Here is a 25,072-nt window from a genome sequence, read left to right as displayed (position 1 = left end):
TTAATCAGTAGACTATTAAAAGCGGGAGCTGAGTTCCTCCTTTGGTAAGAAGGATTGAAAATAGGAGCTTCATGAAGCAGCTGCTTGCTCATCCCTTGTCCTCTCAGTGAGCTCTATGTTCGGTGAGAGATCCTGTCTAAAATACTAAAGCGGAGAGGAGTCAATGAAGTCCCCGACCACACTGCCCTACAAACGTGCATGCATGCGTGCACACACATACACAAACCCTCATGGATACATGCATTGTACGTGCATACATACACAACTAATAAAGACATGATATACCTAATAATGAATCAGTAGAATTAATTTTAAAAACAACTGGACACATTCTATTTCCCTAATACTTTCTCTTAGTGGAAGTTTCAGGCTGTGACTTTGTCTTTCTCATGAAGTGAATCTGTAAGAATGAAGTGCAAGTGTGAAAGAATGAGACTAGAACTCGCGAGAGCGAGGAGGAGGCTAGGACTCGCGAGAGCGCGGAGAAGAGACTAGGACTCGCGAGAGCGCGGAGAAGAGACTAGGACTCGCGAGAGCACGGAGAAGAAGAGACTAGGACTCGCGAGAGCGCGGAGAAGAGACTAGGACTCGCGAGAGCGCGGAGAAGAGACTAGGACTCGCGAGAGCGCGGAGAAGAGACTAGGACTCGCGAGAGCGAGGAGAAGAGACTAGGACTCGCGAGAGCGAGGAGAAGAGACTAGGACTCGCGAGAGCGAGGAGAAGAGGCTAGGACACTCGAGAGCAGTCTTTGTGGCTCAGGATGTAGCTCAGTTGTAAAACACTTGTCCTGCATGTTCAAGGCTCTATACATCCCTAAGATTACTAAATAAATCAATGGAAATTTTTAAAAAATCACCTTCTGTTACTATAGGTCAGACTGTGCAACATATTTGAATATAGTATGTAATCTTAGCATCAATCCTATCTAATAGATAAGTCAATCTAAATTATTATTTTTGTCTATACACGGTATTTGTTTGTAGCAGAGAGTAGTCTGCCTCTTCCTCCTGAGGTGCTGGGATTAAAGGCAGGCGCCACCACAGCCCAGCGGTATCTTTAACATTACTTGTTATTATTGTTTGGTTTTAGGATGACCAGGTCTTGCGCCGTGCAGGTTGGCTTTGGACCTGTGTGTAACTAAAGCCTGCATTGTACTTCTCATCTGCCCGCCTCCACGCCTCAGGGGTAGTGATTTCAGCTGCGCCACCATGCCCAATTCGTAGATGTGAAGATTGAGCATAGAATCCTACGGGACTCACCGTAATGAATGGCATCAGTAGTGAGCTGCAGAGACGGGGTCTACACCACACAGTACAGCCTACGGGGTCACGTTCTCACTGCTCCATTACACTTTCCTCTTAGTGACAAGCGCCTGTTGTTATTTAAAGGAGATTAAAACTAATTTCGTTTTTTGCACAAAACTTTTTCTTTTCTTTTTTTCGGAGCTGGGGACCGAACCCAGGGCCTTGTGCTTGCTAGGCAAGCGCTCTACCACTGAGCTAAATCCCCAACCCAAAACTGTAATTTCAAACGAGTGGTTTCTTGCCCAGGTTGCTTTTTCCTCCCTCTCTGAAGTCTTTCCTCTGTTATTTTAGCTCGTAGAATTTTTTTTATCTGTCTTTTGAGACAGGGATCTTGTGGAGCCCAGACTGAGCCGGCTCCTTCTCCCACCCTCTGGGCTCGTAGGCATGATGCACCACGCCAAGCTCTGTAGACCTTTATAAAAATGCACGGGCGGGGCATGGTGGCACACATCTTTAATCCCATCATGTTGGAAGGCAGAGGCAGGCAGATCAAGTGAATTAAAGGACAGCCTGGACTGTGTATCACCTCCCATGATATCCTGGCATAATTTGAGATACAGAGTCTCAGAATAACTAACTGACTAACAGTCTACACTATGATTCATTTCTTTCTCTTTTTAAAGTGGGGAGAGGCATTTCCAAGCCACATCTGATCACCTTACTAGAGCAGAAGAAAGAGCCCTGGATGGCTGTGAATGAAGAAACAGACAGGCCGAGCCCAGGTGAGTAAGAGTGAGGTCAACCTGCAGCCCTGTCAGGCACAGGATGTGGTCAGAGAGGCTCCACAGAGCTGACACTGGGTTTGACAAACTTCCTTCAGAGCCCAGGGTCTGTGGGAAAAAGGGCTAAGGCCTCAAAGGAAGTCAGGGTCACAGAGAAACTATCAGAGGGGCCTCTGTTTCATGAATCACTTTAAGTTCTTATTTTTTTCACTCATAGTAGAGCAGGTGCCCTCTTTCTATAATTTTTAAAAAGTATTATTTATTATGTGTATGAATAAGTATGGATAGAGTAGACAACCTGTCCTGCTCCAGATTTTAATGGAATTGCTTTCTGTTTCTCTCCATTTAAAATCGATGCTGGCTGTGGCCTTGCTGTACACTACCTTTATTAATATTGGTGTATGTCCCTGGCATCCCTAATCTCTCCAGAACTTTTATCAGGAAGTGGTGTTGAATGTTGTAAAAAGGTCTTTTCCACACTTAATGAGTTGATCCTGTGACTTTTGTCTGTCAGCGTATTTATATGGTAGATTGCATTTACCAATTTATGTATGTTGAATACATTTATAGATGCACGTATATTGTACCATCCTTTAATCTCTGGGATGAAATCTACTTGATCACGGTGGATCATATTTTTCATGTGTTCTTGTATTTAGTTTGCAAATATTTTATTGAAAACTTTTATATTTAAGTTCATCAGAGAAATGGGTCTATAATTCTCTTTGTTGGGTCTTTATATTGTGTGAATATTTGGATGCATGTCACCTTGAGAATGGAATTGAATAATGTCCTCCTGTTACAATGTTGAGGAATAGTTTGAAGAGCATTGGCATGAACTCTTCCTTGGAAGCCTGGTAGAATTCTGTGTTAAAACCATCTGGCCACAAACCTTCTTTTGGGAGACCTTGAATTACAGATTGTATTTCGCTAAGAGTTATAGGTTTGTTTAAATTGCTTCTCCGATCTTGGTTTAACTCTGGTAAGTGGTATGTGTTGCAAAAATTACGACTTCCTTTTAATTTTCCAGTTCTATAGAGTACAGGCTCTTAAGGTATGTCCTTAGGATTCTCTGGATTTCCTCTTTGCCTGTCTTAGCTAGGCTTTTACTGCTGTGGACAAACCCCATGACCATGGCCGCTGTTACAAAGGAAAACATTTAATTGGTGCTGGTTTATAGTTTCCAGGTTTAGTCCATTGTCATCGTGGTGGGAAGCATGGCAAGTGCTTATGCTGGTGCTGGAGATGGAGCTGAGAGTTTTACATCTTGATCCTCAGGCTTCAGGAAGAGAACTGATGAGCCACTAGGCCTGGCTTGAACTTCTGAGACCTCATAGCCCAGCCCCTTTGGCATTCCTCCAACAAGGCCACACCTTCTAATAGGGCTTCCCTATGACCTATAACACCTTCCCTATGACCAAGCATTGGAACATGTCAGTCAGTGGAGCCTTTCCCACTTACACCACCACATTCTACCTTGGCCCCTGTAGGCTTGTAGCCAGCCTTATCATAGTGTGTTCAGTCTAACTGCAAAATTCCCCACAGCCCTAACAGTCTCAGACTTGCTAACATGTCTGATGTTTGAAATCTCTTCTGAGATTTATGCTGTCTGTCTGTCTGCCTGTCTCTCTCTCTCCCTCTCTCTTTCCCCAGAAGACCTGGCTTTAATTCTAAGTACCCAAGTGGCAGTTCACAGCTGTCTGTAACTCTAGTTCCAGGGGACCCAATGTTCCCTTTTGCTTTTGCAGGCTCTGCATGTATGCATATATGTGTTACATAGGCATAAATGGAGGCAAAACACCCATGTACATTTAAAAAAAACTTTTAAAAAATAGAAATAGGGCTGGAGAGATGGCTCAGTGGTTAAGAGCACTGACTGCTCTTCCAGAGGTCCTGAGTTCAATTCCAGAAACCACATGGTGGCTCTCAACCATCTGTAATGGGATCCGATGCCCTCTTCTGGTGTGTCTGAAGTGTACTCATAAACATTAAATAAATAATTTTTAAAAAAATAGAAAAGAATCAAGACATGAGTTCAAGTTTTTTTTCTTATATAGTCTCTTAATGCTAATTCCTTGAAAAAAAGCAGAGTACATACTTCGAACATATAATGTCACAGGATATGCAATATCGTTCCAAAAAGGAGGATTATAAGGAAATACTGGACCAAGAAAGACAGGAAATCAGCTGGGATAACTGCAAACTCTCTGTCTCCAAGTCTGACGTCAAAGCGCTCTTCAGCCCTCCAGCTCTTGATCTTTGTCGACTGCAGCCCAGTCCTTTCTCCTGCTCTGTTTACACTGTTTTCAGTTCTCCTTGACAGCTGTCCCACTGCTCTGCCATCTCCAACATTTTGGAGCCTCCAAAGGCGGTCCAAGCTTCCTCTTCATAGCTTCACACAGTGGCTTCTCTCGGCCTCCATACAGGGACACCTGTGAAACATGTCTGGCCTCAGTGGCTTCCCTTCGTGGTGGAGGGAGATCCCATAACCCTTTCTGTCCTTGACTCTAAAGCCAGAACCAAGTAGCCGAGGCTGCCAAGTTCTCCTCAGTGCTGGGGCTGCAACCAAAGCCCCCCTCATTAAATTGCATCTTCATTAGCTTTTTGTTTTCAGGGGTTTCCTTCACTAAGCTTGGACTGTCCTGGAACTCACTCTGTAGACGTCTGCCTTGGAAGTGCAGGAATTAGAGGTGCACTACCACATCGAGCACTGAGCATTTTTTTTTTACAAGGTGGAGGCTTAGCTGAGTAGTACCCTGAGGCCACCATTCCCTCTATTCTACTTAACATCTGACTTCTTGTCCTGTTCATCTCCCTGAACACAGGACTTAGCTCCATTCTACTTCCTGATGTCCCTTTCCTCCACGAAATGTACATTTCCTGTCTTCCCTTGTTTAGCTTGCTCCTTTTCATGATCTATCAGCTTAAACGTGAATCTTATACCACATGACAGTCAATACTGGGCTCCTTTGAGATTCCCCTTTGCAATGCCACTAATACAGAACACATTTTAGCCTCAGCCACATTCTTCCTGAAAATATCACAGGAGCAGTGTCTAGGATACATAACGAAAGTCTCTGCTGAAACCACATTTCAGATTCCTCTCAGAACCACTGACTCCCACCCATGCTCCTGCTACGGTGGCCCATTAAGCTTCACTTAAAGTATCCAACTGCTTTTCTAGTCCCAAGTCCCAAAGTCCACAGTCGTCTAAACAAATATTTGGTCAGGCCTATCATAGTAATACCCCAGTCCCTGGTAACAATTCTCTTTTAGTTAGAGTTTTATTGCTGTGAAGAGACACCATGACCACGGCAACTCTTTTTTTTTTTTTTTTTTTTTTAAGGAAGAAAGTGTTTATTTTTGCTTACGTTTCCAGAAGGAGAATATACAATGGTTGTGAGGTACAGCAGCAGGCAGCAGGTCACATATTGAGCCACAAACACTAGGGAAGAGAAGAACCTGGTTGTGGAGTGATGCTGTGAACTCACGAAGCTCACCCGCAGTGAGGGGCTTTCTCCAGCAGACCCATACTGCCTCCACGGCAACTCTTTTAAAGGGCAACATTTAAGTGAGGCTGTCAGAAGTTTAGGCCATTATCATCATGGCAGGAGGCATGGCAATGTGCAGGCAGACGTGGGGCTGCAGTTACCGAGAGTTCTACAATCCTGACGCAAAGGCAGCAGGAACAGAACTGGTGAGCCTCTAGGCCTGGCTTAAGCTTCTGAGACCTCAAAGCCCACACCCATTGACACTCTTCCTCCTATAAGGCCACGCTTCCTAATGGTGCCACTCGCTGTGACCAGCATTAAAGCATACAGGTCTACGGGCTATTCAAATCACTACAATGTTTGTTGTTAAGTCTTCCTTTCATCTCTAATTTTCTTCTTTTGTGTTGTCTTTCTTTTCCTTTGACTTAGATTTTGACATTCACACTGATTTTCTTTTTTTTTTAAATTTTTATTTTATTTTGTTTTATTTATTTATTTATATGATTACACGGTTGCTGTCATCAGATACACCGAAGAGGGCATCAGATCCCATTACAGATGGTTGTGAGCCACCATGTGGTTGCTGGGAATTGAACTCAGGACCTCTGGAAGAACAGTCAGTGCTCTTAACCACTGAGCCATCTCTCCAGCCCACACTCATTTTCTTAAAGAACCAACTTTTTGTTTTATTGATTCTTTTTGTTGTTTCTATTTTATTAATTCGAGACCGGAACTTACTTATTTCTTTCCACCTACTCCTTTTGGGTATAATTCTGTCGTTTGTGTTCTAGAGCTTTCAGGCGCGGTGTTAAGTCGACAGCATTAGATCCAGTTTCTTTATGTTGGTACATAGTTGAAATTGCCCCTGACAGCTGCCTTTATTATGACCTATGAATTTGGGGTTGTTGTGTCTTCATTTTCATTCAGCTAGGAAGAGCTTAATTTCTTTCTTTAATAGCTGTCTTGACCCAGTTTTATTCAATGTGAGTTGTTTGGTTTTTGTAAGTTTATGAGCTTTCTCTTGTATTTGGTTATTGGTTTCCTGCTTTAATAATTACACAGAATGCGAGGTGTTATTTGAATTTTCTTGTGCTTTTTGGACTTGCTTTGTACCTAAGTATGTGGTCAAAATTAGAGAAAGTTCAATGATGTGCTGAGAAGAATATATATTCCTTTGTATTTCCGTGAAATGTTCTACAAATCTGTTGGGTCCATTGGGTTTACAGTGTCAGCTCTCTGCTTATTTTTCGCCTAGATGACCTTCTATTGGAGAGTGTGATAGTGCAGCCTTCCATTTTGAAGGTGTGAGGGCCAATATGTGATTTAAGCTATGGTGTTATTTCTCTTATGAACTGGGGCCTCCTGTGGTTTTGGTGCAGAGATGTCGGTGGCTTTCGATGAGCGTAGCATCTTTCTCTAACTCTACTGACTAGCTGTGGTTTGAAGTCTCTTCTGTCAGATGTTAGAATAGCTACGCTATTTGCTTATCGGGTCCATTTGCTTGGACTGAGAAGCTCTTTTTCTGCATGTTTACCCTGAATTGATTACCCTATCATTAATGTTAAGGTGTGCTTCTTAGATACGGCAAAAAGATGGATCTTGTTTTTGCATTCATTCTGTTAGTTTGTGACTTTACTGGGGAATCGAGACCATTGATGTTGAGATATGAATGAGAAGTGTTTGTTGATTCCTGTTATTTTGTTGTTGTTGTTGTGGTGGTGGTGGTGGTGGTGGTGGTGGTGGTGTGTGTGTGTGTGTGTGTCTGTGTGTGTTTGCCCTCTTTTGATTTGCTGGTCTGGGACTATTACTCCTTGCGTTTTCTTGGGCATGGCTAATCTCTTTAGGTTGGAGTTTTCCTTCGTGCTTCTTTAGGGCCAGATTTAAACTTGGTTTTATCACGATGTCTTATTTTCTTTATCTATGGTGATTGGAAGTTTCTCTGGGTATAGTGGTTTAGGCTGGTATCTTTGGTCTCTTAAGAGCCTGTAGACCACCTGTCCAATCTCTTCTGGTTTTCGAAGTCTCCACTGAGAAGCCACGTGTTATTCTAATATGTTTTTCTTTATGTGTTACTTGGTTTGTTCCCTTTGCAGGTTTTAATATTCTTGTCCTTACATTTAGTGTTTTGATTATTATGTGCTAGTGGTTGGGGGCAGATTTTCTTTTATATTCCAGTATGTTTGCTGTTCTGTATGTTCTTGTACCTTGATAGTCATCTCATTCTTTAGATTAGGTGAATTTTCTTCTATGATTTTGTTAAACATTTTCTATGCCTTTGATCTTCTCTTATTCGTAGACTCGGTCTTCTCATTACGTCCCAGATTTTCTGGATTTTTTTTTTCTGGACTGTGTTTAGCATTAATATTTTCTTTCATGGAGTTATCCATTTCTCCAGTGGTCTTCAATGCTTGAGATTCTCTTTTGTATCTTGAATTCTTTTGGTGAGGCTTGCCTCTGGGGTTCCTATTTGAGGTCCTAAACTTTTCATTTTCAGGTTTCCCTCAGAGTTTTTATGTGTGTGTGTGTGTGTGTGTGTGTGTGTGTGTGTGTGTGTGTGTATTTCCACATTTAGTTCGTTTATGTTTTTGTAAATTTTTTTAAGGGATTTGTTTCCTCTTTAGTATTTGTAAGCAAAGGGTCCTGAGGGTACCTGGAAGAGAATGGGGGACAAGAGACATGAAGAAGGACACCAAGACAAGAGTCTGATCAAGGCGACAATTTTATTTTTCCCAAGGCTGAATTTATACCGTAACAGGGGTAACAGAGGGAGGGGGGAAGTGTGAAACATTTACACAGGTCAAGGACACAATATTCGTGTGGTCAGCTGATGTCAACAGGATGTTGGTTTTTCAGAAAGGTTACAGGTTTGTCATATCATTAGTCAGCAGGAGAACTTTATTATATTATTATTTATCTTGACCACCAGATTTGTATTAATCTTCTGCAGCTGGCTGGGGATTTTCTATGAACCCAGTCATACTTAATTCTAACCATAATAATATCAATAATGGAGGGCTTCAAGGGCATTGCTCCCAACATTTAGTAGTCTCTACCATATTTATAGTGACCAATTTCATGTCCGTTTTTGTGCTTCCCCTGGGTTGCATACTCAGGGCCCACTGTGGTAGGGTTGCGGGCTCTAGTGCACACATGCTGTTACTGTGTTTTTACATTAGCATCTAGGCATTTGGATTTAGGACAGTTTTAGGTGCTGACATCTCGTCTTGTTTTTGTTGGGTGGGTGTTTTGTTTCTTGGTTTCTGTTGCACTCTTTAGTTCTTAGAGTGGTGACTACATGTTGCCCAGTAAAAATTTCTTGTGGGATCCTGATAGGTTTGGCCACTGGGGTTCCAAGTAAAATGTGTTTCTAGGTATTGGGAACTGATACTTAGGAATGGCGGTGGGATAGGTGGGTGGTTTTGAGGGGGTCACAGTAGGGAGGAAAGCAGGTCTTCCACTAGGATCTGCTTAGTGCCCCATAGATGTCAATAGAGAATGAGGAGAGGCTACATTAGTGGGTCTGCCACAGAGCTGGGGATGAGGGTGGGGATTGGGTTTGGAGGAACAGAGCTCGGAGAGGTGAGGATCTGCAGTTAGCCTATGTCTTTCACTAGGCAGAGTGTCCTTCATGTTTCCAGGGGATGTCTGTGGAAGTTGGGGGCTGGGATAAAGCAGTGAGAAGAGAGAGGGCTGTCTGGAGGCGTACATCTGTGTGATGGACTAAGATGGGGGCTTGGGTGAATGGCAGGCTATAGTTCGTGATCTGCTGCAGAGCTAGGAAATTGAGTTTGAAGGAGAAGAGGGGCAGGCAAAGATCTGCAGTTAGCCTTCCTGTTTCCCTGGCTGGATATCCCTAGTCTTCTTAAAAGTTCTAATGGGTTTTCTCCTGTTTCTTTGTATTTTCTTTTTATCTTGTTTTTGTTTTCTTAGGCAGAGTCTCACTCTCTAGTTCAAGCCAGCTTGGAATCCATGACCCAGTTACCTCTGGCTCCTTGCCGTTGGTATTACAATTGTGTACCACTACCACAACAGATTTCTACCCCTTTCTTTTTTAAGAATCCCAAGTTCAGGTCAGGAATTGGTGGAACATGCTTTTAATCCCAGTACTTGGGAGGAAGAGTCAGGTGGATATCTGTGTTCAAGGTTATCCTTGTCTACTGATCGAGTTCCAAGACAGCCCAGGCTGTACAGAGAAACCCTAACTAGAAAAATCAAAAATGAAGTAAAATAAAATCCAAGTCCAAGCCAGTTTTCTTTTGTTTTTGTTTTCTTTTTTGGTTCTTTTTTTTTCGGAGCTGGGGACCGAACCCAGGACCTTGTGCTTCCTAGGCAAGCGCTCTACCACTGAGCTAAATCCCCAACCCCCCAAGCCAGTTTTCTTAAGGAATGACAGATATTATATATTCATGTTGTATAGTTTTTTCCTCTTTATTTGGTTTGTTGTGGCATTTGAATCCACTGTGAAAGGATAAAGACAGACTGAATTCAAATTTAGATTAAATGAATTTATTTGTACTGCTAGCAGAGGGAAGGCAGCCCAAGAGCCAGAGAGTATGTCGAGTGGAAGAGGTGGTAAGGTGGAGTCTTACTCATCAGAAGGTGGGCATTACAACTCTCTGTCGTCCACATCTGGGCAGCAAGACTGTCTAACTTCCCTCAGTTGTTCTTTCTTTTATCTGACCAGCAGGCCACTAGGATCACGCAGATATTCTAGAGCAAAAGGTCATTGGCCAGTAAGGGATTCCCGGCTTCATATTAAGTTTCTTTAGCCATCACAGAAGACTCGTATATATTATTACTCAGTTCTAAGCACTCTAATTCCTGGGATAAAGCAGTAAATATCATTGCTGGACCAGCAAAAAAAAATCAATGCCATCAGGTTAGGGACAGCTGTCATTTCCCCACAGAAAGGGTGTGACAGATACATATTTCTGTGGTATAGATTTTTTTTATTTGCCATGATCTGGTTCAGAAACCTTCACTAACTTGTACGTATTTCTTGTACTATGCAAGGAAGCACATAAGATTATTACAGCTTAGTTCATTATAATCTCATTAAGCAGACATGACTTCCCATGCCCAAGCTGTTCTCCTATAAAGAGTATTGTCTTTATAGTAAACTTTCCTTGTTGCTGCTCTCCTCATTCCTATTCAGCTTCTCAGAAAATACTTTAGAGTCTGGCCATTCATTTAATGGAATTTGTATGTACAGGAATTTGTATTATAGGAAAATAAAGTATTCTTGTTTTCCCCTTTTCTTTCAGGTTTGGAGACATGTTTTGAAGCTGAAAATGTATCTCCAGAGAATCATAATTATAATATCAAGTCACCCAAGCAAACCACACAGCAATTAAGTAAAACTTTGAATGCCCAGGGCTCCCACCGTAGTGTATTCAAGGGGCAACGCAATTGTCAAGAAGGAGATGCTGCTCAAAAGATTACTAACAAGAAAAAATTACCTACTTATACTAGCCAGACTCTTGCCCACAATATGGGAAAACCATATAAATGTAAAGATTGTGGGAAATGCTTTGGTTGTAAGTCAAATCTTATTCAACATCAGAGTATTCATACTGGAGTGAAACCCTATAAATGTAAGGAGTGTGGCAAAACCTTCAGACTCCAGCAACTGCTTTCAAGACATCAGAAGTCTCATAGTACTGAGAGACCTTTTGAATGTGATGAATGTGGAAAGGGTTTTCATCTTTCTACCCTGCTTAAGTACCATAAAAATACTCACACAGGTTCAAAACCATTTCAATGTGAGGAATGTGGGAAGTCCTTCAACCGCATCTCTACCCTTTTTCAGCATAGAACCATTCATGCTGGTGTGAAACCGTATAAATGTAGTGTGTGTGGGAAAGCCTTTAATCGTCGTTCAAACCTCATGCAACATCAGAAAATTCATTCTGGTGACAAACCTTTTCACTGTAAGGAATGTGGAAAGGCCTTCACTGTTCTGGCCCAGCTCACTCGGCACCAGAACATTCACAGTGAAGACAAATCATTTGAATGTAAACAGTGTGGGAAGATATTTAGTAGTGGTTCTTATCTCTTACGACACTACGATACTCATACTAGTGAGAAACCCTTTGAATGTAATGTATGTGGGAAGGCCTTTAGGCTTCATCTATACCTTAATGAGCATCGGAAAACTCACACCGATGAGAAGCCCTTCAAGTGTAAGCTCTGTGAGTCGGCCTTCAGACGTAAGTACCAGCTCAGTGAACATCAGAGAATTCATACTGATGTGAAACCCTATCAGTGCAAGGATTGTGGGAAATTCTTTCGCCGACGTTCGAATTTTACTGAGCACCAGAGTATTCACACTGGAAAGAAACCCTTCGAGTGTAAGCAGTGTGGGAAGGTCTTTAGGCTTAATATACATCTCATTCGACACCAGAGATTTCACAGTGATGAGAAACCTTTTGAATGTAAAGAATGTGGAAAGGCTTTTCATTTTTCCAGCCAGCTTAATTACCATAAAGCCAGTCATACAGGTCAGACACCTTTCCATTGTGAGGAATGTGGGAAGTCCTTCAAGCGTGTCTCCAGCCTTGTGGAGCATAGGATTATTCACAGTGGTGTGAAACCATATAAATGTAGTGAGTGTGGAAGAGCCTTCAATCGTCGCTCAAACCTCATGCAACATGAGAAAATTCATTCTGATGAGAGACCCTTTGAGTGTAAGGACTGTGGGAAGGCCTTCACTGTTCTGGCTCAGCTCACACGGCACCAGACAATTCATACTGGAAAGAAATCATATGAATGTGATCAGTGTACGGCAGCCTTCAGACTCCCATATCAACTAACTCAACATCAGAGAATTCATTATGAAGTGAAACCATTTCTGTGCAAGGAGTGTGGAAAGGGCTTTGTTCGTAGTACAGGCCTTAGAATTCATGAAAGAATCCATACTGGTGAGAAGCCCTTTCAGTGTAGGGAATGTGGAGAAGCCTTTCAGTATCATTACCAATTTCTTGGACACTTTAGAATCCATGTTGGCAAGAACCCTTATGAATGTACCGAATGTGGAAAGTGCTTTACTTATGGTAGAGACCTTAAAATACATCAAAGAACTCATACTGCTGAAAAATCTTAAGAATGTGGAAAGGCCTTCAGTTGAAAATCAAGCTTGGTTTAACATGCTAAACTTAATATTATTGAGAGGCCTTATAATGCGAGGAATATGGAAAGCCTTCAGTAATTCTAAGCTAGTTGTTTAATAGAGAATTCATACTGATCTGAAACCCTGTGAATATAAGAAGTATGAGAAAGTTGAGGTGAAGTTTGGCCTTCAGTGCACATCAGAGAATTCACATTGGTGTGAAATGCTATTCAAACCTCAATCAGATTAAGCTTCTGTAAACACTGCTCCACCCATGGGCCCTGAAGATTTCAACCTTTTCTACTTGGTCCTTCCTCGGGTCCTTCTACAGTGTGTGTGGCATGTGTGGAGGCCAAAGTCCAACTTTTCACAGAGGTTTTAAGAATTTGAACGTAGCTCCTGAGTTTTCATAGAAATCACTGTAAAGAATATGGAACAACCTGCAACTGGACCTCAGGCCTTCAACATAAAAGTATCCTCGCTGTTGTCAAACACTGCAAGGAATGTATAAACATTAGCTCTGAAAGCTCCTGAAAGAGTCCATAAAGGTCTGAAACCCTAAGGATGTAAAAGGTGTGAAAAATCTTTTACTGTTAAATGTTGAGCCTATACAGCATCAGAAAGGGAAGAAGGGCGATCCTTTATGTGGAAATTTTACTACACATCAAAGAAGTCATATGGACAAGACTAGGACTGAAGAGAATCTTGCAAGAACTTTAATCTGTCATAGGAGTTAACCAACATCTGAGTATTCATATACTCTGATACCAAGAAATCCTTAGAGAATGAGACTGGGAATTCCGTTGTTCATAGAAGATACTGTTGAGAATGTCTTTGAATGTCAGAAAGATATGTTGTAGCCTTCATGTTCCTAAGTTATCTTTAGTACTACTGTTAATTGCATAAACTTAATTCACCAAACACAATTCAGCTGACTTAGGAAGGACAGCTATTGAGACTAGTGTTATTTGAGGTACCTCGCCACCATTTATGTCCCCTGGCTCCTGTGCTGTTAGTCTGGGTGTTTGCTTTCTTTCTGCATAGTTAATGGTGAGTACAGTACCAGCCAGACTTGTGGAAACAGGGTTATAGTAGATATAAAGTCCTTGAGAGTGTTTGGTTTGTGTTCTTTAAAGTAGCTTTTGCAGTATTCTTGCTTTCATTGCCATTACTGTTAATGGCAAGTTGTGTTGTAAATAGTTTTAAAAAAAAGCCTCATGCATTCCTCCAGTATTAAATTCCAGATATTTCCTTCTGGATAAAATCTGAAGGATGGAAGGATACTTGAAAATATTTTTATTCACAATCCATTTCTTTAGCTTTTGTGCGGAGATGTCAAAAAACTAGCTGTTGGTGAATAAGTACTTTTAAAAGGGGTTAAACACATACAACTTCCAAAGGGTAAAATCCTGTAATTTATGTTCTCTGCCCAGATATTAAGATGAAATACATTTGTGACTCAGCAAAATAGTGGAGTCTCTTCCATCTCATGTTGTGGGACCATTTTAAGTTTGCCTAGAATTTGACTTTTGATGGAGATTCTTGGGAATTTACCCAACTCTAGTCGATAAACCAGAGGTCAAGATGTTCCTGCTAATTATCTTGACTTCTCTTAAACTGCCTGCATGTGCAAACTTCCCCCTTCAGCTAACTGCTTACCCTGACTTGTTAAACTGCTTGCTTGGCTAACCCCTGTAGCTGCTGAGCAAGGTAAGAGAATGTGGTTCTTGTTCTTAATAGCCCCTTGCTCTAAATGCTTGTGAGTATACTTAGATCCTGAATACATGAGTGTAGTCCTAGCCAACTGGAATAAAGACATTCAGTTGGCTGTAATTTGTGTCTGACTCATTTTCTCTGGTGGGCTGTCCATAAAACAATTACAAAAATAGCCCAATTTGAAGCCAGGCATAAAAATACATGTGAAAAAATTTTCATACATAGATAAAAGAAGGAACACTTCTGTATCATCACCTGGATTAAGATTGTTAATGTTAACCCTGCTTTTCTGTATATATGGGTTTGGGGGCTGTAATGTTAAGAATGTGTTTTAGAGTTGAGAGTTGTAGCGCATTCCTCAAACCCAGTTCTTGGAAAGCTGAGGCAGAAGGATCAAATTGGACTTTAACTTGTGACTTTAAGTCCAACTTTAGCTGTGTAGAGAGCCTTTCTCAAAAAACAAAAACAAAAACAAACTAACAAAAAAAAGTTTAGACCTAAGAAGAAGCTAACATAGATATAGATTTGGCTTTGTTCTTGCCTTTATTAAATTTCAGGGTTGATTGAACCTAGAGTCTTGTATGTGGTAGGCATGAACTTAGTCACCCAGCTACATTACTGGCTTTTTGCCCGTATCTTTTAGCCAAGAGATGTTAGGTTCAGATGAAACATTTGAGGTAAGAATGCATTGTAGATTGTATGTCTTAAAACCAGCATGTCCAGAACCACACAGGTGTCAGCTATCATTGGTAGCTGCCACAGCTGCACTAAAAAGTTCAATATGTGTAGCGACTTCCAAAATATTTACAGATATGGATGCTTTAATCCTGGGTCCAATATGAATAAAATTGAAGTCAACTTATGAATGAATAGCATCATAATATTAAGAATTCAGGGGTTGGGGATTTAGCTCAGAGGTAGAGCGCTTGCCTAGGAAGCGCAAGGCCCTGGGTTCGGTCCCCAGCTCCAAAAAAAAAAAAAAAAAAAAAGAATTCAGTATGTTAGGTGAAACTGGTACAATACTCGGTACAAAATTAATACTGTTCCATGCGGTCAGGAAGCTAAGACTTTTGACTGGAACCTTGTTTTTGTTGGCACTTTAGCCCCAATACATGCACTGGTCCAAGCACGTGAGCAGTTGACAAAGTTGAAAACAAGCATTTAAGAAGCTACCTAAGAAACACGTAAACCCCAAACCAATATAAAGGTGGCATCAGCAGTAAGCAATAGGATATAGTTTCATGTTTTAAGACTTCAAAAAAAAAAATTTTTTTTTTTTTTTTGAGGCCAGGTTTCTCTATGCAGCCCAGGCTGTCCTGGAAATCGCTCAGTAGACCCGGCTGGCATTGAACTTGGACCCTTGAAGTTCTGCCTCCTGACTGCGGTTTTAAAGGCATGTCCCTCACCAACCTGGTGACATTCTTAATTTTTTAAAAAAGTTTTTAATGTGCGAGTGTCTTACCTACGTGAGTATAAATGTACTTTTTATGTACATTTCTGTGCCTGAGCATCCAGAAGAGGGTGCCAGATTCACCTGTAACTGGAGTTAACTCTTTGGGTGATGGAGACTGAACGAGGGTCCTCTGCCACAAAGTGCAACAAGTGCTCTTAACTGTTGAGCCATCTCTCCAACCCCGATGATGATTTTAGTGTCAAAAGAAAAAAATCTTTCAAGAGCATAAATTTACACTGATTTTTCTCCATTTAGGTTTCTATAATCATTTGAATTTGGTATTTTACAGTATTCTAAAATATATTGTTATAGTGCCATCTTGAAAATTTCCCTCATTTTGTTAGTGCCAATCTTGAATGATAGCTTCATGGTATGATCCTTTTAGGAGGGATTGCTCTCAGTCAAGTTCGTCATGGGGAAACACCTTGGCCAGTAGGAGATTCAATAATGGCTAACATTGAGCTTATTATTGTTTCTACCCTGTATTAAACAGGGTTCTCTTGAGTCACAGCACTTACACAATGATTCTCTCACTAGAGAGAACACATATACATATATCATACCATCCAAAAAAAAAAAAAACAAAACAAAAACAACAACAAAAACTAAACCCAACCCCCAAACAACCCAGCCAGAGAAAATAAACTCCCAACAACAACTAGAAGATATGTCACCCTACAAGATATGGATGGTCTCATGCTTGTGTTATGTAGAAGCACAGATGAACACATTACATGTATGTTACAGGATACTGTGTGGTAAAATGGAAAGATATGGACCCATGTGTTTGTACAATGTCAGTTATTGAATCGACAATAAATTTACAACCTTGTGTCATGCTGAGTACTTTGTCATGTAATCCCAACTTTGCTTGCTAATGAGTTGTTGACCATAGGTTTTAGTCCATTTTTTAAAAAAGACTTATTGATTATATATAAGTACACTGCTGCTGTCTTCAGACACACCAGAAGAGGGCATCAGATCCCATTACAGATGTTGTGAACCACCATGTGGTTGCTGGGATTTGAACTCAGGATCTCTAGAAGAACAGTTAGTGCTCTTAACCACTGAGCCATTTTTCCAGCCCTAGTCCAATATTTTTAATTTTTTGATTTTTTGGGGTTTTGTTTGGTTTTTGTCTATCCCTTGGTGTCTTGGAACTCTCTTTGTAGACCAGGTGACCTTGAACTCACAGAGATCCAAATGTCTCTGCCTCTTAAGTGCTGAGATTAAAGGCACATGCCACCACATTTTCCCTTTTTACTCTGATCTTAATTACCAATAGGAAGTCTTCCACTGCACTCTAGCATACACACAGTAATATACAAATGTGCAGATTACAAAATGGCTCAAAAAGGGTTAAAGAGGTTTCAGGATTCAAAGAGGCCATCCAAAGTCCAGACACAGCTGATAGAGGCCTTTGGAAGAGTCTGGAGAGACCAGAAAAAATGTGGTTGGGGATTTAGCTCAGTGGTAGAGCACTTGCCTAGCAAGGGCAAGGCCCTGGGTTCGGTCCCCAGCTCTGAAAAAAAAAAAAAAATGTTACCGCAGGTATTTTTCAGGAGCAGAGTCCAGATGGCAGGTCATCTGAGGGTCAGTTTGTAGTGATCTGAGTGTCAAGGACAGGAGAAACTGCACTCAAGGACCAGTCTGGTGATAGAGGCAGGTGGTTTCATTGTAATTTTCCTGAGAATGAAGCTCATGTGACAAGGTGACTACTCAGTATGTCTACCACATTTTGGTCTTGGGATTGTCCTTTTAAGGTCCAAGGTGGGGTGGTACCATCTTCCACAACTGGTAAGTTCATGTGTCCAACTTAGTTTGGTAGATTTTCAGATGTCGTTATTGGTACAAATAAATTATCCATAGCTAGGTGGTCGTACACTTGTGTTAGATGTAGAGTCTGGTTTTTTGTGTGTGTGTGTGTGTGTGTGTGTGTGTGTGTGTGTGTGTGTGTGTGTGTGTGTGTGTGTGTTTCACAGTGCCTTACAACAGAGTAACTCGAGTCAGGGTTCCTGTTTTCTAAGAGCCATTCAATGAGAGGCATGGCCAGAAAGTTGATATTCCATAGAACTCAGAGTAGCCCAAAGACAGCCCAACTGTTCTCCATGTGTGCTCATCAGGTGTTGGGTGGGAGGGACTTGTGTATTCCATTCTCATGACCACATTCCATGTCAGTGAATCTTTTGCACAAGCTATCGTGTCTAGGTTTCTATTTTAGTTATGTTCATCAAAGTGAAAGCAATCACCTTGGGCTCACCAATGAGTACTCATTTTCCCAGCCCTCTCTCCATATGCAGTGCACTCTGCTTATATAGTTACAAAAATGGTGATATTTAATAATTGGCTATGGCTATCTGGAACTGATTCAATTTATTTCTCTAAGGTTCTGCTGTATGGCTGTCCAATGGGAAGTATTTTTGCAATTCTAGAGTCCTTTGAAATCGCTTAGTATTTCAATAATCTGGGTTAAAGGTATTAAAAAGCAACAAACAGTTTTCTAAAGTTTCTGTAAGTTTAAATGACTTATTTTGTCAGCAGTAGCAGGGAGATACAACCCAATGCCACCAGTAGCCAGAGGAATCTCTTCACCCTTTGGGACCCAGGATATAGTTTTGGTGCTTAAAAGCTCACACTGAGAAGGGCTTGGGGATCCACTAAGATCCAGGCCATCAGTCTAGTTGCTGGCCAGTTAATAAAGACTTTCTATTGGCTCAAACCTGCCTCCAAGTAGTCTCTGGTGGATATGTCACAACACTTTACGAGGTTCCACTAAGATCACGCGAGACCAAACCTCAAGATACCAGAGGCTTTGGAGGCTCTCAGGGAGGAGCGTGGTGTTGACATAGTATGCAACCTGAAGACTTCCAGTCCCCAGGACTCCCCTTGATCAATCACTGCCTAACGCTTGGGAAGAGTCTGAGGCCTCTACTCCCAAAGGAAATAAACTGCTTGGTCCTGTCACCTCCAAAGATAAGTCCAGTTAAGGCACCTTCTGTTTAGGACACAAAGGAAAGGCCAGATGTGGTCAATCACCCATTGTCTTGAGCCAGTGTCTAGTCTGTTCAGGTGTATGAATATTCAGGTGTATGGCAACTGGTTGTCTTTACTTTGTGTGTCTAGGTGAGAATCTCCCTATGTGTTTCTGTCAGTTCTGTTGATTGGAGAAATATCTAAAATGAAAGAGGGAGTGATCCTTCCTGTAGCCATCAACTGCTGCCCAGGAATTACTTCCCTCAGTCTAACATGCAGGGCCACACCCTTAGTCCCTTCAGTACAGTCTGTCTGCAGCAGTGGCTGCTGCTGCTGTTGCTATGGTGATGATGACTGCAATGGCAGCTGTTGAGCTAGTTGGCCCAAAGAAGAGTTTTGCAGGATCAGTATCATGTCTGTTTCTTGTATGGAAAAGCTCTGGATCTTCTTTGAAATCATTTGGCCATCTTTTGGAGTCAAGTGGCCCAGTGATGGTCCACTCCTACAATATGCAACCCAGCCACCTTGAACAGTTTCCTTATAATGACTAGTAGTTGGCTTTCTCTGGTGGGAGACATCTCACTCCAGCTTAGGTTCTGTACTCTCCTGTTGGGCAACCCAAACACTTTAGGCTCCACCAGGTCTTCCAGAAAACCAACCAACCAACCAACCAACCAACCAACCAACGCAAAGTACCCCTCCCCTTGCCCCAGTTCTCTCAGCCCTCCAGGGTCCTGGAGCACTTGCTTGTTCATTGCTTGACTCCTGCCCTTTGCCCTGATCAGCCCTGTTTTCTGTATGGAGGCACAGAAGGGTCCCCACCCACCCTAAGTGAATTGCACACAGGGAGGGAGGAACAGTCTCTCTTTGGTTCCTCCCTACTTGCTGTAAGCCACCTGTTGCACCCATTGGATGGAGAAAGAAAAAAACATTCCCTCCTTCCTCTTTCATGTTTCATGTCTTCTTTTCAATCAGTGACCTATGGAATTGGAAAACTTAAAACCCACTGTTCTCTGCAAAGAGAAGAGAAACTGCTTGGGTAGAAGGATTGCCAGATAATGCAGGCAGGATAGAAAAGATTTTCCTTTCTGTCCTACACTGACCAAGGAGGCAATCTTCTCTAGGCTCTTTTCAGAAGGATTAAAGCTCAGCTGCTAAAAAGACTGCCTTGCCACCTAGCAACCCCAGGTATTAGAAAAAAGGTTATATGATTAGACAGAGTTCAAGGGATAAATAGTTCCCAGTTCCTGGAGGTAGCTCAGAAGGTATTCAAAAACAACAACAAAAACAACACTGAGAGAAAAGACCCTTTGCATAAACTGAAAGCCACAATCACCTTCTTAATTGATGAGACACTTAGACCTCAGATATCCCAAAAAAATATTGGTGTTTTGCCCTCTCTCAGAAGAACATCTCCTAGTTGAAAGTCTTGCCCCAATCAAAAGATACAATGGACTATCTTTCAGATTGACCACAAAGATTCCTGGGGGGTGAGTCCTAGGGAGATACTGATTCCGTAGGACTGGCCTACCACCAAATTTAACAAATTTCTACTATCTACCAGATTAAAAAAAATTATACCATTGCCCTAAACAAAAACAAACAAACAAACAAACAAAAAGGGAATTACAGTCCATATTGCCTGGTTTAGAGAAACAGACTTAGAATATGCCTCTTCTTCCTGTGAAGAAACCTGAGACCTCTGATCATAGACTCATCCAAAATCTGAGGAAAATGAACAAGAGAATAGTGATCACCCAATGGTCTCAAACCCATAGGCTTTCATGAGTCTAATTCCTCCAGAAAAAGAGGTGTATATTGTTTGGATCTGAAAGATGCATTCTTCAACCTCTCATTGGCAAAGGTGACTCAACTCTTATTTGTTTTAAAATAGACAGATCCAAGGGAGGTTAGAGAGGGCAACTTACTTGGACCATGTTGCCGTGAGAATTTAAAAAAATTCCAACTATGTTTGATGAAACACTCGATGTTGACCTCTCATCCTTACATCAGATATTCCCTGGGACTGTTACAATATATAGATGACCTCATCCTAGCCTCCAAAACTAAAATAGACTATAAACAAACAATCTATTATAAAATAGATTAAAACTAAATGGATTATAGTCCCACTGAGGGACTGCTGTAAGAGTTATAGACCAGGGGTTTTAAAATGTTGTTTCATTTGAAAGCCCCACTTTCTACATCAGAGGGTACCTAATGCGGAGAGTAAAAAGGAGCCTATCTCAGAGTAGGATTTCTGCCCTCCTTCAGATCCCAAATCCAAAGACTAGGAGACAGGTTCAGGAGCTCCCAGGCAACTAGGTATTGCTGCCTCTGAATACCAGTGTTCTTCAAATAGCAAATCCTCTCTACACCAACAGAAATGAGGGTACTGGACCCCTTATTTGGACAGAAACTAATTAAAGGCATTTGAGGCTTTAAAACAAGCTTTGACTCCAGCCCTAGCACTTCCAGACATTTCAAAACCTTTGCATCTGTTTATTCATGGAACAAAAGGCATTACAGAGGAGGCTTAAACTCAAACACTGAGGCCACAAAAATGGCCTGTGACATACCTGTCCTAATGGTAATTAAAGGAAGACTCATCTGTTTAAGAGCTGTGGCAGCTTTTGCTAGTCTGATGGGAAAAAAAAGATAGAGACAGGATCTTATATTCACAGAACCCTAACATATTGACTCCTTCCTCCAAGGAACACCAGAATTCTATCTAATAATTGCATGACCCCTGCTCTCTGCTCTTGAGCCACTCTCACGACCAGCTTGAGAAATCTATGATCAACAATCTTGCTGCACACTTTCCTGATGATACCCTGTAGGTGGTCATCTATAACTGTCTTGAGATGACATCTCCATGAAAGAGCTCAATGCAGTGCTCTACATGGATAGGAGCAGGTTAATGAAGGTGAAACCAGGCACATGTGGCTGCAGTAGTTAACCTGAATGAAATGAAGGAGGGCCCAAGCTTTAGGGCTGGGTACCTCAGCCCAGACAGCAGAACTAATAGATCTGACCAAGACTGTCAGCTGAGGAAAAGGCAAGTTCATCACCATATAGATAAACAGTTACTATACCTTTACTACTATGCATATACACAATATTAACTATAGAGAAAGAGGGTTTCTTACTCCTGAGGAAAATACAGAAAACCTGGGCACTGAGACTCTATGACATAGGAAGGGGCCCTTGGGATAGACTTACCAACTGGAGAGACTAAACTGCCGTCTCTTCTTGGTCTCAGACCTTTGGGTCCTAACAAAGCCCTACATATATCAAAATTCTAGCCAATTCACCCATCTAAAGAAACTATCTGACGTAACATACCTGAGTCACGGTCCTACTTCCCACTGTTCAGGATCCTGAAGGATCCTCGTTCCCATTTTCCACTCTTGGAAAGATCTACCTCTTAGGTAATCATTCTCAGCTAGAAATCAGCCAGGATCACTGGCAATGCTTAGACCCCTGATCCCCATACCACATAGGGATAGGAACTAACTAGACCATCAACTGCTTAACTGACAAGCCTCACTATGCCTGGTCAGCCCAATTTAACATTAGATGACTGTAAGTGCCCACCCTCAATGGGCCAAAGTCACCTGATATGACCCTAAGGAGTTAAACCAGGTTGGAGGGACCACATCTGTCATGGGTGGCCTGATGATACTTGTATTCTAATGTTAATACTGGTTCCTCAAGACCTGGTTGCCCCAGAGAGAGTCCACACAGAGACCCAAGTGATGCTCCGTGACCTTGCCACCAAGTTATTTCTGATTGGTCAATTAAGATTTCGACAGCCACTAGCTGAGCAGGAGAGACATAGGTGGACTTTAGGGTTCCCAGGCTTGGGGGTGCGGTGGGGTCAGAGATTATGGGGAGGAGAAGACAAGAAAACATGGTCCCGAGGGCTGGCCAATTGGAGTTAAGAGGAGCCCAGATAAAACATAGTAATAAAGCTTGGGGTTATTGATGGGAAAGTAGATTTAATGGCATAGAGGGTAGACATCTGCCCGGCTGTTGCACCGTTTAGGTTTATTGTAATATGTTGTGTGTGTTTTTTATCTGGGAACTGAATGATCAAGCCAGGGTAGAAAACCTGGACTGGATAAAAATTTTTCTGCAACATATTGGCCCCCTTTCTACAACACACATCTGTTGAGAGCTTTTGGCGCCACTTCTAGAAATTTGGCATTTGTCACTGGGCTTGGACAAGGAGGTAGGCTCAGGTAAGAATATCAGAAGCAGTGACCATGGGACTTTGTTGAATAACTACCTTAAGTGATCTCTTTGCTCACCACTTTCCTTAATTACTTACTATCTTGTATGATCCCCTTGTTAACGTCTTCGCCTGATTACTTTGTCTTTGGTCTAAGAGCTGACCATGTTTTTTGGATGTACCTAGAATGATATAAAAACAGACTGGGAAAGAATAAAGCTGCTTGGCCCCAGTGCTGGCTGGCGTCATGGTATAATTTTGTCTAATTGTTTTTCTTTTTCAATCCTCCCTCCCTCCCTTGAGACCCTGTTGACTGACTGAACTGGCTTGGTTACACATCATGACTAAGACTGTCAATTTTGCTGAGAGGAATCAGACTTTTTATATTCTTATGAGAAAAAAATAGAGTGGTGATTGCCATGATCAACACAGTTGTACTAGCAAGAACACAATGACGTTTGCAAACTTTATAGGGTCCACAAGATCAGTGTCTCAGACCAATGTTGTGTCAAGCTTCCCTGCTTCCTTGACTCTCAAGAAAACATACAGAAAAAGCCCCAAATCATTGTGAATGCTTCTCTGACTGAGGTCTCTCAAGACATTGGTCTCTCAGGAGCTGAAAGGCACACAGTTCCTCACTGATTGTAACCTGAAAAACCTATGAGACAACCCTCTCAAGTCAGGTAGACCAGGCCACATCCATGCTTCCCTGCAGATAACTCACAAGGGGATGGAATTTGTCTACTATCTAAAACCTTTAATCAAGGCAGTTACCTGCACTCTGATGCCTGCTATCCTGCCTTGTGGGTTAACTCACCAGGGCCTCAGCTATATTACTGAGCTCCTGAGACTCCTCAGGGGCGAGTACTATGACTTGATTAAATGTGCCTCATCTGATGCTTATAAGTTGTGAACCACCTTTCATGTGTCTTAGTACACATTCTGTCTCATGTATACCCATATAATAGGGAAGAAGGGAAAATACATTACAATATGGAACCAAGATCCCAAAGAAAAGGAGAGTTCTTGTTTGACCTCATCCCATTCCTGGCTAGAGTGGGCATAGCTGGCTTAACTTCCAAAGACCTTTATCATGGGAGATACAAACTTTAAGAAATTACATTAAACTAAATGTTAATAACCTAGAATTGTTAAAAATTCCATTTCTGAACAGAAACAACTGTTAAACCCCCTTATGTAAGTTGTTCTACAAAGGTAGAGAGACTTAGACTTATTTCTCACAAAACAAGGGAGACTATTACTTTAGGAGAAACCTGTTGTTTCTATACCAACCTATAAAGCATCGTTAAAAAAATCTTGTATGGTTAGAAGAAAATTATAAGATATAATTCACATAATTGGCACCAGTCTCTTCTTTCTTGATCCTGGCTAACTGCTATCAGCACTGACTGGGCTTGCATTTCTAATTCTAATTAGGTTAACTGTGGGGTTTTGAGTCTTACACTGTATGGCCAATTATGTAAAATAGAGATTAGTTCATTCACATTAATAGTCCTTAGGACCAATTATATCTCTTTAGAGCAGGATGAGTTCACACATTTTCTTATTCAAAAAGACCAGGCAGAATTTAACATGACCTTAGTGGGCCTTTAGGTCTTATCACAACAGACTCCATGATAGAAGTACCATTCAGGCCATAAAACTGCACATGGATGGTATCACCTGCCACTTGAAAACTAAGTATTTGTCAAAGTCCTTAGTTCTGGGAAAGTCTCTAAATACACTACCTTTGCTCTTTGGGTTCTCTCGTTTCACTTCTGGCTAACTGTTCTTGTTAACTGAAGTGTCCCAACCCAGTATATAGGTTTGGCGCTTAGAAGTTCACCCTCAAGCCTAGGGCTGGAGAGATGGCTCAGAGGTTAGGAGCACTGTCTGCTCTTCCAGAGGTCCTGAGTTCAATTCCCAGCAACCACATGGTAGCTTACAACCATCTATATTCAGATCTGATGCCCTCTTCTAACCTGCAGGCATACATGCAGGCAGAAAGCTGTATGATGTATACATAATAAATAAATATTAAAAAAAAAACAAAAAACAAAAAAAAAGAAGT

The 25,072-nt window shown here is 41.6% G+C and overlaps 2 protein-coding genes across 3 annotated transcripts in view; both read left to right on the top strand.

The window, feature by feature from the left end:
• The window catches only part of LOC116892414 (zinc finger protein 780B-like), a 58,045-nt gene that overhangs the window by 7,053 nt on the left and 25,920 nt on the right, over positions 1-25,072 (top strand). The gene's annotated exons all lie outside the window — the stretch shown is intronic.
• LOC116892417 (zinc finger protein 60-like) lies at positions 1,933-12,743 on the top strand. Its single transcript, XM_032894098.1, has 3 exons — positions 1,933-2,026; positions 10,782-12,350; positions 12,604-12,743. The coding sequence occupies exons 1-3, from the start codon at positions 1,990-1,992 to the stop codon at positions 12,741-12,743; spliced, it is 1,746 nt and encodes a 581-aa protein (XP_032749989.1). The 5' UTR covers positions 1,933-1,989.

The sequence above is a fragment of the Rattus rattus genome, chromosome 2 (assembly GCF_011064425.1).
Source record: "Rattus rattus isolate New Zealand chromosome 2, Rrattus_CSIRO_v1, whole genome shotgun sequence".
Classification (NCBI taxonomy): Eukaryota; Metazoa; Chordata; class Mammalia; order Rodentia; family Muridae; genus Rattus; species Rattus rattus.
This window is presented reverse-complemented; position numbering and strand designations above follow the sequence as displayed.